This window comes from Trachinotus anak, unplaced genomic scaffold (assembly GCF_046630095.1).
Source record: "Trachinotus anak isolate AG129_WGS33_773 ecotype Australia unplaced genomic scaffold, CSIRO_AGI_Tana_v1 ptg000010l, whole genome shotgun sequence".
Taxonomy (NCBI): Eukaryota; Metazoa; Chordata; class Actinopteri; order Carangiformes; family Carangidae; genus Trachinotus; species Trachinotus anak.
In genome coordinates, this window is record NW_027273861.1 from 15493259 (window position 1) to 15508656 (window position 15398).

Consider the following 15398-nt stretch of genomic DNA (forward strand, 5'->3'; position numbering starts at 1 on the left):
TTCAGTCTCTGATCTGATATGGTTTTCTGCTTGTCTGGCTACCTTTGGGACTTTCTCTGTCAGTCTCACTTTCTGTCACCTGATCTCCAAGGCCTGAACATTCACGTACTATCTCTGTCTGTCCGTCCTGTCTGCCCAGATGTGAACGAGTGTGATTTGAACCCAAACATCTGTCTCCACGGCGACTGTGAGAATACCAAAGGCTCCTTCATCTGCCACTGTCAGCTGGGATACTTTGTCAAGAAAGGCTCCACAGGCTGCACAGGTGCACACGCACGCACAGACACACATACATATATCAAGGGCTGGGCTGTCGCTGAGAGGTCTGGGCCTCTGCGTGTCCATGTCTGTGCTGAGTGTTGAGACAGGTCATCCATGCATACAGTAGTTGTAGGTCTACATTTTAGAAATGAATTGTTTATTTATACTATAGCATATCTGGAGACCCAGAACTGAATTTAAACTGCTGTGGTTTGTAAAAAGCAAAGTTGTGATGTCCTTAAACAAAAGGGCATTTCACCCCAGCAAACTGAAATATTATATTCTTTTGTTATTCATTTTAGCTTTTTTATAGGCTGCTACAAGAAAAATAACTAGTACAAAAATCAGTTTCATTGTGTGTTAGTGGCTAATTTATCTCCACATCCCTCCAGATATTGATGAGTGTGAGATCGGGGCGCATAACTGCGACATGCATGCTGCCTGCATCAATGTTCCTGGAAGCTTTAAATGTCGCTGTCGAGACGGCTGGGTGGGAGACGGCATCAAGTGTGTGGGTGAGTACATATTCAGATTAGCTCAGCTGTGATGTGACTTGATGACAAGTTGGTCTAAAAGTGAAAATAAAAGATCTGAAGAATATTTGTTTTTGTGACTGTGTTGGTTAAAGTCTTTTTTTCTCTCATTCTGTCTGTAGATCAGGATGAGTGCTCTGCAGAAGATCACAACTGTAACCCCAATGCAGACTGTGTCAACACACCAGGATCCTACAGATGTACATGCAAAGAGGGCTTTAATGGAGATGGCTTTTCATGCTCTGGTAAGGCTGCCAGAACTTTTCTAAGTAAATCTTAATTGAATAGTGGCTGTTGTGCGTGCTGTGAGGTTCATGCCCAGGGAGTTTTTGTAATGCCTTGATCCGAACTGTTTCAGACATGGATGAGTGTGCAGACAACGTTAACCTGTGTGAGAACGGCCAGTGTCTGAACACTCCGGGTGGCTACCGCTGCGAATGTGAGATGGGCTTCACACCCACAGAAGACAAAAAAGCCTGTCAAGGTGCTGCGCTCGTTCTATCACATTGAATTCTCTCCTTTTTTACTGTTCTTTTTCCATTCAGGTATTGTTACTGACATTTTTCCCTCTCTCTGTTGCCTTTGCCACAGACATTGATGAGTGTAATTTCCAGAACATCTGTGTGTTTGGAACGTGCCAGAACCTTCCAGGGATGTTCCGCTGTGTGTGTGATGATGGTTACGAACTGGACCGCAGCGGAGGAAACTGCACTGGTCAGTTACTACAATTTCTAAAATCACACAGTGCAGAAAAATAACAGAAACTTACCAATTAAAAATTCTTAGACCAATGATTGACTTTAGTCATCTGTTTTCAGTCTGTATGCAGCTCGCTTTCAATTCACCCTCAGTAACTTCGTGGCATAAACAAGATTTTGAGTAATTTTGAGTATTTTTGGCTTCTGTGTCTACAGTAGCGTACAAACTAATACAAGCAGAAAGATATCTGTTATCTGGTGTGTTGTTACTGAGCTTGTGTGTGTCACTGTATACCACAGACATCAATGAGTGTGCGGACCCCGTGAACTGCATCAACGGACTGTGCGTGAACACTCCTGGGAGCTACCTGTGTAACTGCCCAGCTGACTTTGAGCTCAACCCCACTGGAGTGGGCTGCGTGGGTGAGTCACACGGAGCTGACAGGTGTCACAAATAAGAAGCTTTTAATAAAGAGCACCATGTTGTCTTCCAAGAGGGATACAATGTGGGACAAGAGATGAATGAATGATTGAATAAGAAATGTAGTATAGACTGACGCTGTTACATATACATCAGTATATATAAGAGAATAGTGAGGAGATGCAACAGTAGCATCCAAATATGAATGATTATGTATCTTTCTCAGACACTCGTGTTGGCAACTGCTTCCTGGATATCCTTCCACGTGGTGATGGAGGAATCTCCTGCAGTGCAGAGATTGGAGTCGGAGTGACCCGAGCATCCTGTTGCTGCTCCCTGGGAGGAGCCTGGGGAAACCCCTGTGAACTGTGCCCCGCCCCCAACTCAAGTATGTACAGACCTCAATTACTCCTAACATTTACTGCAAAATGCTCAGATCTCTTTGTACATCTAGGTCTCAGCAACATTTATTATTACTTTTTGTGTTTACTTTTTATGCCTTTTTATGCCGCTATGAAAAAGAAAGTCAGGCTAACTTGCTTTGACTGCTCTGTCTCGTCTGTAGCGGAGTATAAGACTCTTTGTCCAGGAGGAGAGGGATTCAGACCCAACCCTATCACTGTCATCCTGGAAGGTAAACTACCCAGCTTTCTCTGTATTGAATTAAAAATCACGACTACATCTACAGCCAGTGTAGCAGCAAAACCCCTCCATCTATTTTAGAGTTTTACTATTGATCTACCATACAATCTGCCATGAAACCAATACATCAGTGAAATCTGTGGATCTAACCATCTGAGTTATTTTCTAGATATTGATGAGTGCCAGGAGCTGCCAGGCCTCTGCCAGGGTGGAAACTGTGTCAACACCTTTGGCAGTTTCCAGTGTGAGTGTCCGGCAGGCTACTACCTCAATGAGGAGACTCGCATCTGTGAGGGTAAGGACTGAAAGACAAACTCAACTAACTCAAACTGTACTGTACCAATATGTTGTCACCTTCCCCTCACTTCATTTTTTTTCATTGCCTGTCATCATATCCTTATGTGCAGATATTGATGAGTGCACAACTCACATTGGGATCTGTGGACCTGGCACCTGCTACAACACTCTGGGCAACTACACCTGTGTGTGTCCACCTGAATACATGCAAGTCAATGGAGGAAACAACTGCATGGGTGAGTGGGAGGGAGGTCTCTCGGACAATAAGATGCATACTCTCACTGTCTCTTCTAAAAGTGAACTTTGAACACAATTACAATTCTAAAAGTCCATCTCTCCTTCTTGTAATACAGACATGAGGAAGAGTGTGTGCTACCGTAACTTCAACGACACATGTGAGAACGAGCTGTCCTTCAACATGACCAAGAAGATGTGCTGCTGCGCCTACAACGTAGGAAAGGCCTGGAATAAGCCATGCGAGGCTTGTCCTACCCCTGCTACCTGTGAGTGTCATGAAGCACGGACACAAATGAGCCACCGCTTAATGCCAACATACACTAACACAACCGTTTACACATTGCTGTATGACTACTTTTTAGTCCACTTAGAGTCTCTTTTGTCCCGACTGTTTCAGCTGAGTACCAGTTGCTGTGTGGTAACCAGGCTCCCGGCTTCATCATTGACATCCACACTGGCAAGCCGATTGGTAAGAGTACCTTCATGCTCGAACCAGGTTGCGCAAATTATACGGCATGAATTATTTTAACGTTCTTTGTTGTTGTTGTGCAGACATTGATGAGTGTAGGGAGATCCCAGGTATCTGTGCCAATGGAGTGTGTATAAACCAGATCGGGAGCTTCCGCTGTGAATGTCCCATGGGCTTCAGCTACAACAACATACTTCTCATTTGTGAAGGTAAAACTCAGGCCTCAGATAATCTTTTCCTCTGCCTCATGCTTCCTTTTTTGTTCCTTGTGTCTCCTGTAACAAAGGAACATTAACTACCTGTGAAATAAACACAGTTAGTATGAGATAATGTGAGCATGGTGATGTTTAACAGAGTTCCTGCCCTTTTGTTTGTTTGTTGTTTTTTTTTTTGGTTTCCTGTGTCTCACTCTCGATATACACAAAAATATGTACACACACATACACACACCCTGTACAACCCTCTTTATGGGGATCTGTCATTGACATAAGCCCCTTACTCAAACCTCAACTTAGATCTAACTCTAACCCTAAGCCTAAAACCAAGTCTTAACATTTAAACATTGGGAGTCCTGCATTTCGGTTCCCGCAAAACTGTTGGAAACTATAAACTATATTCATGAGGTCTGAAACCCAGACCCCATGAATATATAATACAAGCATACCCACACATTAACCCAACCACATGGCATTTCCTCTTTTGACCCTGCTGCTGAATCACTGCTCGCTAATGTGTCACTTAAACTATACAGTATATACTTGCTGCTGGCGCACACACACATAAATACAAATACACTCACTGGCCAAGAGGCACTTTTACAAGCAGTCCACTCAGCAGAGGTACTGCTGCCTCCTCCCACATGAATTATGCCCTTGTAAAGACAAGTGTAGTGGCTCTGAATGGGAGCACCCGCCAGGACCTTCAGTCATCCAGAACCTGCCAGCGACTGTCTGAACTGTACCAGAGCCAAAATGGCGCTGTCGTGTTTTTTCTCCTGCTGTCCACAAGCTGACAGTCTGCTCTGACCAGACAGTTATAGAGCCTGTGATTGATGTCCACTGTTTCTCTCTTTCTTCCTCCCTCACAGATATTGATGAGTGTAACAGTGGGGACAACCTGTGCCAACGTAACGCCAACTGTATCAATATTCCCGGCAGCTACCGTTGCGAGTGCTCGCCAGGCTTCAAACTGTCCCCCAGCGGGGCCTGTTTGGGTGAGTCCAGCCTGTCTGACAGGCCACACAGAGGTTTCTTATCCTTAGATACCAAGGAAGAGGACAGATAGATTGATTGTGCAGGTCTGTGTGAAAGTGTGGCAGGGGCATCCCTTGTTGAGAGAAAATTATTAGCATTTGCATTTATTCAACAGTGGGAAAGCTGCAGAGATGTGTACATTCATATTGGTTTACTTAACTCATGAATTGACTATATATAAAGTGGGGTTAATGTTATGGGTATAATATTAGTGCTGAAACTATTAGTTGAGTGACAAGAAATCCTTAACAATTTTAGAAACCAAATCATGATTTAAGTCATTAATCAAAGAAAAAGACAAACATTTGGTGGCAGAATTATTTTCTAACATTTTATAGACTAAACAGTAAAATGAAAAATTAATTAGCAGTTTAACTGATAAATAATTGTTAATTGCAACCCTTTACAGTACCTTTATCTACTTTCCATTTCTTTTTCTTTCTCTCAGACCGTAATGAATGCCAGGAGATTCCTAATGTCTGCAGCCATGGAGAGTGTATTGACACACAGGGCAGTTATCGCTGCCTCTGCCACAATGGTTTCAAGGCTACTGCTGACCAGACCATGTGCATGGGTGAGAAGGACACTATAAAATACACAAAACACTCTGATCCATGTAACCCTGAGTCACCACATAATAAACACACATTTTACGTGTATGTTTTATAGTAATGTGCTTAACCTTTTTGAGTCTAAATTTTGCTCTCTGTGTGTTTTGTAGACATCGATGAGTGTGACCGACAGCCATGTGGCAATGGCACCTGCAAAAATACAGTAGGATCCTACAACTGTCTCTGCTTCCCCGGGTTCGAGCTCACGCACAACAACGACTGCATGGGTATGGATCATTTACTGTTCGCTGTAAAGATCAACAGCATCTAATGCTTTCTTTTGAGGGAAAAAGTCTTGACAAGTGTTTAGCTGTCATTTTATTAAGGTTACACTGATAAATTCCAGTAAAAACAGGCTGCCCTTTTTCGTAGCATCACATTTGGATAAAATTCAGACATGACTTCGACTTCTTTGGTTTCATAGGGAAATATATCACAGTACATTTAAAATTATATCTTTGAACTCCTGCGAGGTAACACAAGCCAGCTTTCATGCCAGGAAAAATAATGAATTTCTGCACAAGTAAAAATTTTTTGTTGTGGATGGGGTTGTTGATGGGTATCCAACATTTGAGGAATGCCTTGAGAGTCCTAATTCTTGCTATGTTTATGTTCATACAGACATAGATGAATGCAGTGCCCTCCAAGGCCAAGTGTGCAGGAATGGACAGTGTATCAATGCACTCGGTTCCTTCCAGTGCTTGTGCAACCAGGGTTATGAGAATACTCCAGATGGGAAGAACTGTGTCGGTAAGTCAGTAATTAAATGTAAAAGTGTAGCACTGTAAGTGTTGGGTGGGGTATATACAGGCTTCCATACAGTACAGTTTGTCTGACATTCACAAACATGGATTTTCTGATTTGTACATTGTCCTGTTTTTCACAGATACCAACGAGTGTGTGAGTATGCCCGGCAGTTGTTCTCCAGGAACTTGTCAGAATCTGGATGGATCCTTCAGATGTATCTGCCCCCCTGGATATGAAGTGCAAAATGACCAGTGTATAGGTAAGGCACAAGGACACACACACCTACAGGGACAGACACACTTAAATACAAGTTAAATACTCTACTGATACTCAAACCAGCTTGTTCAAATAGCCAGGGGCCTGATAAATACCTGCACTTAAACATCAGTGAGTCTGAGACATTAGTGATCAGACCATCTGCTCCAACATGCGCACACACACACACACACACACACACACCCCACACACACACACTCAAGAAGTACACACTAAGCATACAACCCTATTCTCACCTCCCCTCCTCCTCTTCTCTGCCCTCTTTTCTGCTTCCTTCTCAGACATCAACGAGTGTGAGGAGCCCAACATCTGCCAGTTTGGCACCTGCACCAACACCCCTGGAAGCTTCCAGTGTTCATGCCAGCCGGGCTTCGTGCTCTCTGACAACAAACGGCGCTGCTACGGTGAGAGAAGCAGTTAGTTCACATTAGGGCAAAGCAGACAGTGCTGAAGAAAGATTTAAAAAATAGCCTACCGTCTGTTCACAGAAAAAAAATACCCCAACAGAATCCTGGATTTACTGGCACTTTTCTTTCTTTTGGCAGATACCAGAGAAAGTTTCTGTTTCACCAAATTCGACGCAGGAAAATGCTCCGTCCCCAAAGCCTTCAACACCACCAAGGCCAAGTGCTGCTGCAGCAAGATGCCTGGAGAGGGCTGGGGACTTCCCTGTGAGCTGTGCCCACGAGAGAGCGATGGTGTGTGACACAGACACATGCATGTTGTAATGCAGTCATACATGTGCACGCTATGACATCTGTAAAATTACAAAGCTGACCTTTTTTTTTTCTCGGTGCGTCTACAGCTGCTTTTAACACTCTGTGTCCCTACGGCCACGGAGCTCTGCCTGGACCTGGTAATGCTCGTGAAGGTGAGTGCTGCAATATTGACCTAACCTCTTAAATCTAAAGGAAATCTTTTATATATTTTTTGGAATGTGCTAATCTTCTCTTGCTCTCTCTAGATATGAATGAGTGTCTGGATAACCCAGGCATCTGCCAGAATGGTATTTGCATCAACACAGATGGTTCCTTCCGATGTGAATGCCCCTTCGGATACAACCTGGACTACACTGGAGTCAACTGCATTGGTGAGCTGCTCTCTGCATATTTTTCATATAATTAAAGCTCTGTCACCAACCGATGTAATATATTAGTTTTAGTAACCCTCGATTCCCCTAAAAAGAATAAAATATTTTGAGTATTCATCATGAAATAGCAGCAGCTGGACAGAAAAATAAAAAAAAATCAATAGCCCCAGGACTTCTTTTTATGAACTATGACCTCTTTATTGCTGTGCCACAGAATTTATCACCAAAATCAATATCAGCAGCCACATCTGATGCTATTTTCCTAGCGCCCAAGTTCAGCTTTTTTCTGCATTACAGCCTGATCTCATTTAAGCTGCTGGTGACTGCTTTTAAAGAAAAAAAAGGTACAATATAAAAGTGTCATTGCTTATGATTGCCTCCTCTATCTTACCCCTGCTCTCTGTCTTCTCCAGACACTGATGAGTGCTCCATAGGAAACCCATGTGGAAATGGAACCTGCACCAACGTGGTGGGAGGTTTCGAGTGTTCATGCCAGGAGGGCTTTGAACCTGGACCCATGATGTCTTGTGAAGGTTGGTCTTTGATACTGCAAACACACTCAAAACACTTGTACAAGATCATTCTACATCATAATAAATGAATCCACCCTGTCTCTCTCCCTGATTTTAGATATCAATGAGTGCTCCCAGAATCCTCTGCTTTGTGCCTTCCGTTGTGTCAACACCTTTGGTTCTTATGAGTGTATGTGTCCTGCTGGCTATGTGCTGCGAGACGACCAACGCATGTGCAGAGGTAAGAGAACACAGCACATTTCTCGTGTCACTTTTATGCGCTTGAATCCTTTTACTTTTCTGTGTTGCAGTAATTTACAACACTGAAACAGGATTTAAGAGTTTTCATTTTAGCAGGCTGATGTAGTTTTACTTATTGGCTATCTCTCACTGTCTCCCACCAGACCAGGACGAGTGTTCGGAGGGTCTAGATGACTGTGACTCCAAGGGCATGACCTGTAAAAACCTAATCGGTACCTTCATGTGTATCTGCCCTCCTGGCATGCAGCGCCGACCAGATGGAGAGGGATGTATGGGTGAGTGAAAATGCCTCAGCATTCACCTCAGTCCTCACACAATAGCTGCTGTGCTGTTACTGGATTTTTCCTGCTCTTCATTCCCTTCATCCTCCCATCCTTTGCTCTGTATACTGGCAGACCTGAACGAGTGTCGCGCCAAGCCCGGCATCTGTAAGAACGGCCGCTGTGTCAACACGGTGGGAAGTTACCGCTGCGAGTGCAACGACGGCTTCGAGCCAAGCTCCACTGGAACTGAATGTATTGGTAAGATCACTACTACTGCTGGAGAACATGTCGTCAGACTGTAGCGGTGAAGACGTCAGTTGCACACAGTTGCTGCCTCAGCAACCGAAAAGTTTTATCTCAATTTGTTTATTTTTCTGAAATAAATAAATAATAATGTCTTTCATGCATTTCTAACTCCAAACACTCATTTGTCACGTTTTTTTCTTTCAGACAACCGAAAGGGCTTCTGTTACTCTGAGGTTTTGCAGACGATGTGCCAGCAGTCGTCGACCAACAGGAACAGTGTGACCAAGTCTGAGTGCTGCTGCAACACGGGCCGAGGCTGGGGGTCACAGTGCGAGCTCTGCCCACTGCCTGGCACTGTTCAGTACAAGAAGATGTGCCCACTCGGACCCGGCTACACCACCGATGGAAGAGGTGAGAAACACGATACCACAAAGTGATAGTATAAAGTTTTTAGCTAAACCTACATTTTCATTCTCATGTTGTTGATTATGATTTTTTAAAACCACAATCTTTTAAAATAGTTCAACTAACTAAATAACTACAGTTAAGTTCTAAATTTGGGAGGGAACCCAGGTGAGTTGAGGTACAAGTTAAAGGCTGCTACAGTAAGAAGGCACACACACACACACACACACACACACACACACACACACACTGTGAGTAACTGATCTGATTCGCTTTCTAAAATGTTTCTGTACTTCCAGACATCAATGAGTGCCAGGTGATGCCAGATCTGTGTCGGAATGGTCAGTGCATCAACACCATTGGATCCTTCCGCTGCCACTGTAATGTGGGATACAAAACGGACTTCACCGCAACCTCCTGCATTGGTATGATCTCTGATCTGATCCTCTCTCTCGCTCTCTCGTGTTATCAGTCAGTTTGGTTTAAAAGTGTTTCTGATTTTACAGATAAAGATAATGTCTCCACAGAATTTCAGCATTTCATTGATAAAACTGGTATCAGTTCACAAACATTTTGAATTTTCTTGTCTGCAAATTTCAGATACGGATGAGTGCGCTCTGTCTCCAAAGCCATGTAACTTCCTGTGTAAGAACACAGAAGGCAGCTACCTCTGCTCCTGCCCCAGAGGATACAGCTTACAGCCAGATGGAAAGACGTGTAAAGGTACACAGACTCTTTAAGTACAGTATAGTACGTGTGTCTAAACACTGACTTGCTATTCATGGGTAAAAAGCACCATAGAGAATATCAGATATAATTTAATGATTGTTTTAATAGTTCAATATCATGGTAATCTTGTTGTTTTCAACACACCAGTGGTCTGGGTTGTTTTTACTGCTTCACTGTATTGATATTTGCTCTAGTATCATTTTTACAAGCTTTATGGCTTTGAGGCTTCATCTCTCTAATGTGACTCGGTTTTCGTGCTTCTTTCCCTCCAAGATCTGGATGAGTGTTCAACCAAGCAGCATAACTGCCAGTTCCTCTGCGTCAACACCATCGGCGGCTTCACTTGCAAGTGTCCTCCCGGCTTCACCCAGCACCAGACCGCCTGCATAGGTGAGTACACGACAGGAGACGATCAGTGTTACTCTGTGCCAAAAAAAAGGTTTGTCTTAAGGAAGAGCGAACAAGCTAACAAAAAAGACTTTACTCTTTGCAGACAACAACGAGTGTGCAGCTCAGAACAGCGCGTGCGGTTCCCGGGCCTCTTGTGTCAACACACCTGGCAGCTTCAACTGTGAATGCTCCAAAGGTTTCTCCTTGGACACCACGGGCATGGAGTGCGAGGGTGAGCAGATCCAGTAACCCTTCCATTCGGTTTGATATAGTTCACAGAGTTCTGCTGAGGTGTTTGCGATCGAGGCAGGGGACAGAAAATTGTGAGCTGTACTAAGTGTCACTGCTGATAATGAGAAAATAAAAGTCTTTATTTTACTTCCCCTCAGATGTGGATGAATGTAGCAACAACCACCGTTGTCAGCACGGCTGTCAGAACATGCTGGGAGGTTACCGCTGTGGCTGTCCTCAGGGCTACGTGCAGCACTACCAGTGGAACCAGTGTGTGGGTGAGTTACTCTGACTTTGAGTCTGTGAGTTTGTTGTCAAGACAGTCACACAACGAACAAAAAGGTTTTACTATTAGCCTGCAGCTATGGGTTTGTTTCTGTAGTTTTATTTTTTTTTTTATTTTATTTAATGTACAATACCATGTTCATGTAAATAGAAATTTGATAGGAATTCAGAAATTAACAACCTCCTTATAGAATTATCGATTGATTAATCGAATTCCCTTTTATTTTGAAATATGTAATCATCATAATCATAAATAGGTCTTCTGAAGTGATCTCATTTAGGTTTCACAGAATTACATAAAAGTTCAGTGATATTTCTGTAGATGTTTGCAGTTTACTGTTGGCCAATATTTTATCATATTGTACACGTTAGTCACATTTAAAAAAGAGAATATGTCAGGATCATCATATCACGTTTTTATATAAGAGTCTGATTAAAGTGTCTGCTGTTCACCTGGCTTAAAGGCTCTGCTTGCTGCTGGAAGGATAATAACAAATGGCACAAACAACAATATTTTCTGCACAATAGAGTCTGCACAGTCTGTTTAATATAAATGAATTACATAGACTGTGCAGTGGAATTTCATATTTCTACCAACATATAAAAATCTGTAGGTCTGCAACTGTACATAATAATAAATCGATATGCCTCTGAAATACCAAATAGGATAAAAACGGTTGTGTGTATCTGCTGTATGTGACAGTATGGCTTCACACCTTACTGTCTGTCTCTGTACTTTCTCCTCTTTGTCCTGCAGATGAAAACGAGTGTCAGGGAGGAACAGTGTGTGGCTCTGCCTCCTGCTACAACACACTGGGCAGCTTCAAGTGTGTGTGTCCCTCTGGCTTTGACTTTGAGCAGAGCGCTGGTGGCTGCCAAGATGTGAATGAATGTTCCACAGGCTCCAATCCCTGTTCCTACGGCTGCTCCAATACCGATGGAGGTTACCTGTGTGGCTGTCCTGGAGGTTTCTACAGAGCTGGACAGGGGTGAGGGAATAAAATTCAGCAACTGGTATTTCTCAAGTGAAAAGTTGTGTCACCAGCTGTTTTTGAGTTATTCCTGGTGGCAGTCTTACCGCAAAAAAACATTTGTGGGGGGGTTGAATTTGACATGAATTTCACTCCTCATATTCAGCGCAGTAACCTCTCTTGCTCTGTTTGTCTCCATCCAGTCACTGTATAACAGGCTCAGGTTTCCCAAGCCAGTTTGCAGAGGGTGAGGATGATGACAGTCTGTCTCCTGAGGCCTGCTACGAGTGCAAGATCAACGGAGGAGGAAAGAAAGGACGACACAGACGCAACACTGATGAAAATGACCTAAACCAGGTACATGTGTAAACAAACTGCTTCTTCTTCTACTTCTAGTTCCTGTCAGTTGCAGGGTCAGGTCTGGTTCCTTTTTGATTTGCTAAACAATTCAGTGAACCCCTTTGACCTTGTCTTCACTATAGGAGCCGGCAGTGAGCATGGCCAGTGTGGACACCCAGGCGTCCATCCCCATGAACATCTCTCTGGCTTCACTGCTCAACAAGGAGCCTCTACTAGAGCTCCTGCCTGCCCTGCAGCCCCTGGAGCACCATGTACGCTACGTCATCACCCATGGCAACGCTAATGAACACTTCCGCCTGCTGGAACGCCGCGACGGAAAGAGTGTGCTCCGACTCGGCAAGAGGCCGCCTCCTGCAGGATCCTACAGGCTGGAGATCGCCAGCCTGCGGCTGTTTGGGCCCCGGAGACTACACCAGCTGGAGGAGCAGCATGACACTGACTACCTACAAGGAGAAATAGGAGACGCCCTGCGCATCAAGCTCCACATCCACCTGCACTGAGCTCAGAGTGTTCTCATAATCCTGCCCTGGACTGATTCTTAAAGCCTTTGAGTTTTAACCTGCCCTTTTATGCAATAACTCCTCCTCCCAGCTGCCCCCTGCAGGAACATCCCCACCAGTAGGGGGTAATCAATCAAGGGCTATGAAAGACTGAGTCAATCAGCCCAACTCTACCACCACTTTGTTACTGTTCATGTTATTATATGTTCATGTTTTGTGTTTTGTTTTTTGTTTTTTTTACCCTGACTACACTTCCTCTTTCACCCCCCCACTCCTACCCGACCTAGCACTCATTCCCCACTGAGAGATCCAGTGGAGGAGATGGCAGAGAGGTGTCTTTGTCCTTGGACCACAGCACCTCATACAGACAAAATAGCAGATAGATGGCCTACAAGTCCATGAAGCACTTTGATAGACAAGCAAAACAAAGACAAAGAAGTTTTTATCCTAAATTAAGTGCTGAGAGTGGCCAAAATGATCTTAATGCAGCATTTATGGTGGTATTTGAATCACCATGTTTTGTAAAGAAGTAATATTAAGGGTCAGGTGCCATCATGGTAGTCCAAGGACTCTCTCACCTCTCTGTGATCTTGCTTAAAAAAAAAAAAACACAACACTGGGGAACAAGGTTTGTCAAGTCTGCCCCTCTCAGTATTGTAGTGTGTCATTTAATGTATTTGTGCTGTTTGAAAAATGTTAACACGAAGGACTGCAACATTTACACAGCATTTCAGGTTCTTAAGTCCATAGCGGTCTCTTTTATAGCTGGATGCCAACCAATTTTCACATGAGAAAAACAGCAAGCTTTGTTCTGCTCTGATGTGACCGACTTTTGTCCTGCCTGCGGCCGGCGGCAAGCAGGGATCAGCGTGTTTGCGTGTGTGTGCTGTCATGTTTGGTTACCTCAGTACCTCTCACTGAGTATGGACACCATGCTGTGATGCTCACTTTAAAACTAAAGAGGGTGCTAGTGTCCCTCAGCATCCATCATGACCAGGAAATACACCAGTTTGTAGCCTGTAGACTTAAAAGAAGATAGATCAGGTCATGTTTGTATTTATCCTCTAAGGGATTAAGACTTCAGGTGCACTGATTCTGGACCTGATAGCCAGATTTCCATTAAGTCCAAAGTCTCTTTCCCCTTTCAGCTGTCAGAGACTTGTAGCATCTCCTGGTTCTGCATTTTTTTGCAACAAACTCCTGAACATAAAAGCATCGGGAGAACAGAGCCGTAGTGGACAGCTGGTGTTGGGAGGCTGAACTTGTCAATAAGCTGACTTTATCTGACTTCTTTGACTTGACCGTGAACTCGACGTCTGAGGTCTGAGCCTTGTCTGCAACACAAAGAGACACACAGCTGAACACAGTAGCAGTCTCAAAGGTACTTGACATGTTAACATTACCTAAGCTGTAAGTAAAGGTGGTGCTTTACAGTGTAATGGCACGCACAGGTGAACACGAAACCTCACAAAAAAAAAAAAAACAAATATCTGTCAGGTCATCTTTCATTTCTCATGATTTTTTTTTCTCTCAAAGAGAAAAAAGGTGCTAGATAATACCATCTTATTATCTTTTACGCTGTACAAAGAAAGTGCAGTCTTGAATCTGGATTGCAAAAGTGACCTTCTTTTTGCTAGGTTTTATTGTTGTGTTTGTCTGTCTTTTGTATTGTCTTGGTGCTGAAAAACCAATATTATCAAACTTGCTTCTTGAAAATTAAATTGTATATTTTTAAGTGAAATGTAGATTTTTTTTTCTTTTTTTTTTTTTTTTTTATGTCAAGGCTGCCAAAACAAATACTCACAGTAAACCCAAGACTGAAGGCCTGTAGTGCTGTTGACTTTGTTTTGTTGAGGAAAAAAACAGAAGTAAATGCAGCATCCTATTTGTTGATCACTGGCTGCATCGTTTGAAACCACCGTCACCAGTAAAATCAAGAAAGGAAGGAATCAAAACACAGATGTCAGACTTTGAGATCATTAACATTCCCATCGTCTATTATCATACAAGCTTACACTGTCTGTACAATGCCATGAGGATCAGTGCAAACAAAACCATCTCCAGGTAGGACCTATGGTGATAAGCAATAATCTTTTTCTCTTAACAGTCAAGGTTGCTGCACTGACCCACAGCCTAGGCAATGTTTATAACACATAACCATTTTTCTAACCTGGGAGCCTTTGTATACTTTGTATCTTTATTGTCAGTTTGTAATTTTTCTTTTATTTGCCACTATGTTTAGAAAAAAAAAAAGGCAGTGTGTTGTGTCCGCTTACTGTATCTCAGCTTCAGTGTCAAACTTGAAACAATACTGTCATCATCTGCCTGCATCGAAATATCATTTGCTTTATAACTCAGAAAACAAGGAGCCTTAAGTTTCAGGAGTTCGTATGTTTGTTCAGCACAAGCCTGATGCCTGTTTATACTGAAGTCTAACTGAAAGCTGAAATGACAAACGTCCAGCCTCACCACATCTGTTAGTTGAGGATCAATAAATCAATCAGCTACTGTGGAATATTTTTTAATATCCTGAATGATCATCTTTGTACAAGACAAAAACCAAAGATTTGTGACATCACATGGCAGTCTGTAAAATTAGAGTGATTCATATCATATTGTAAACTTTTTGTCCAGTGACATAAATGGCAATAAAGTATTGTGGGTTATATTTTTAAGTCTTGTCTGCAGGAGTTTTTCTTTCCTCTCAGAG

General features: G+C 43.1%; 1 protein-coding gene across 1 annotated transcript in view; it reads left to right on the forward strand.

The window, feature by feature from the left end:
* The window catches only part of fbn2b (fibrillin 2b), a 65667-nt gene extending 50304 nt beyond the window's left edge, over nucleotides 1-15363 (forward strand). Inside the window, exons 31-65 of the mRNA XM_071487873.1 lie at nucleotides 140-265; nucleotides 654-776; nucleotides 917-1039; nucleotides 1153-1278; nucleotides 1386-1508; nucleotides 1793-1915; nucleotides 2140-2301; nucleotides 2479-2547; nucleotides 2725-2850; nucleotides 2963-3088; nucleotides 3206-3355; nucleotides 3487-3558; nucleotides 3642-3767; nucleotides 4646-4771; nucleotides 5260-5385; nucleotides 5533-5649; nucleotides 6044-6172; nucleotides 6309-6428; nucleotides 6727-6849; nucleotides 6991-7143; nucleotides 7251-7316; nucleotides 7410-7535; nucleotides 7949-8068; nucleotides 8166-8288; nucleotides 8452-8583; nucleotides 8704-8829; nucleotides 9022-9228; nucleotides 9522-9647; nucleotides 9823-9945; nucleotides 10225-10341; nucleotides 10445-10573; nucleotides 10731-10850; nucleotides 11615-11846; nucleotides 12032-12185; nucleotides 12311-15363. Of these exons, the coding sequence (XP_071343974.1) occupies nucleotides 140-265; nucleotides 654-776; nucleotides 917-1039; nucleotides 1153-1278; nucleotides 1386-1508; nucleotides 1793-1915; nucleotides 2140-2301; nucleotides 2479-2547; nucleotides 2725-2850; nucleotides 2963-3088; nucleotides 3206-3355; nucleotides 3487-3558; nucleotides 3642-3767; nucleotides 4646-4771; nucleotides 5260-5385; nucleotides 5533-5649; nucleotides 6044-6172; nucleotides 6309-6428; nucleotides 6727-6849; nucleotides 6991-7143; nucleotides 7251-7316; nucleotides 7410-7535; nucleotides 7949-8068; nucleotides 8166-8288; nucleotides 8452-8583; nucleotides 8704-8829; nucleotides 9022-9228; nucleotides 9522-9647; nucleotides 9823-9945; nucleotides 10225-10341; nucleotides 10445-10573; nucleotides 10731-10850; nucleotides 11615-11846; nucleotides 12032-12185; nucleotides 12311-12688 (4748 nt within the window). The 3' untranslated portion in view covers nucleotides 12689-15363. The remainder of the gene's footprint in view (nucleotides 1-139; nucleotides 266-653; nucleotides 777-916; nucleotides 1040-1152; nucleotides 1279-1385; nucleotides 1509-1792; nucleotides 1916-2139; nucleotides 2302-2478; nucleotides 2548-2724; nucleotides 2851-2962; nucleotides 3089-3205; nucleotides 3356-3486; nucleotides 3559-3641; nucleotides 3768-4645; nucleotides 4772-5259; nucleotides 5386-5532; nucleotides 5650-6043; nucleotides 6173-6308; nucleotides 6429-6726; nucleotides 6850-6990; nucleotides 7144-7250; nucleotides 7317-7409; nucleotides 7536-7948; nucleotides 8069-8165; nucleotides 8289-8451; nucleotides 8584-8703; nucleotides 8830-9021; nucleotides 9229-9521; nucleotides 9648-9822; nucleotides 9946-10224; nucleotides 10342-10444; nucleotides 10574-10730; nucleotides 10851-11614; nucleotides 11847-12031; nucleotides 12186-12310) is intronic.
* Nucleotides 15364-15398: the final 35 nt, after the last annotated feature.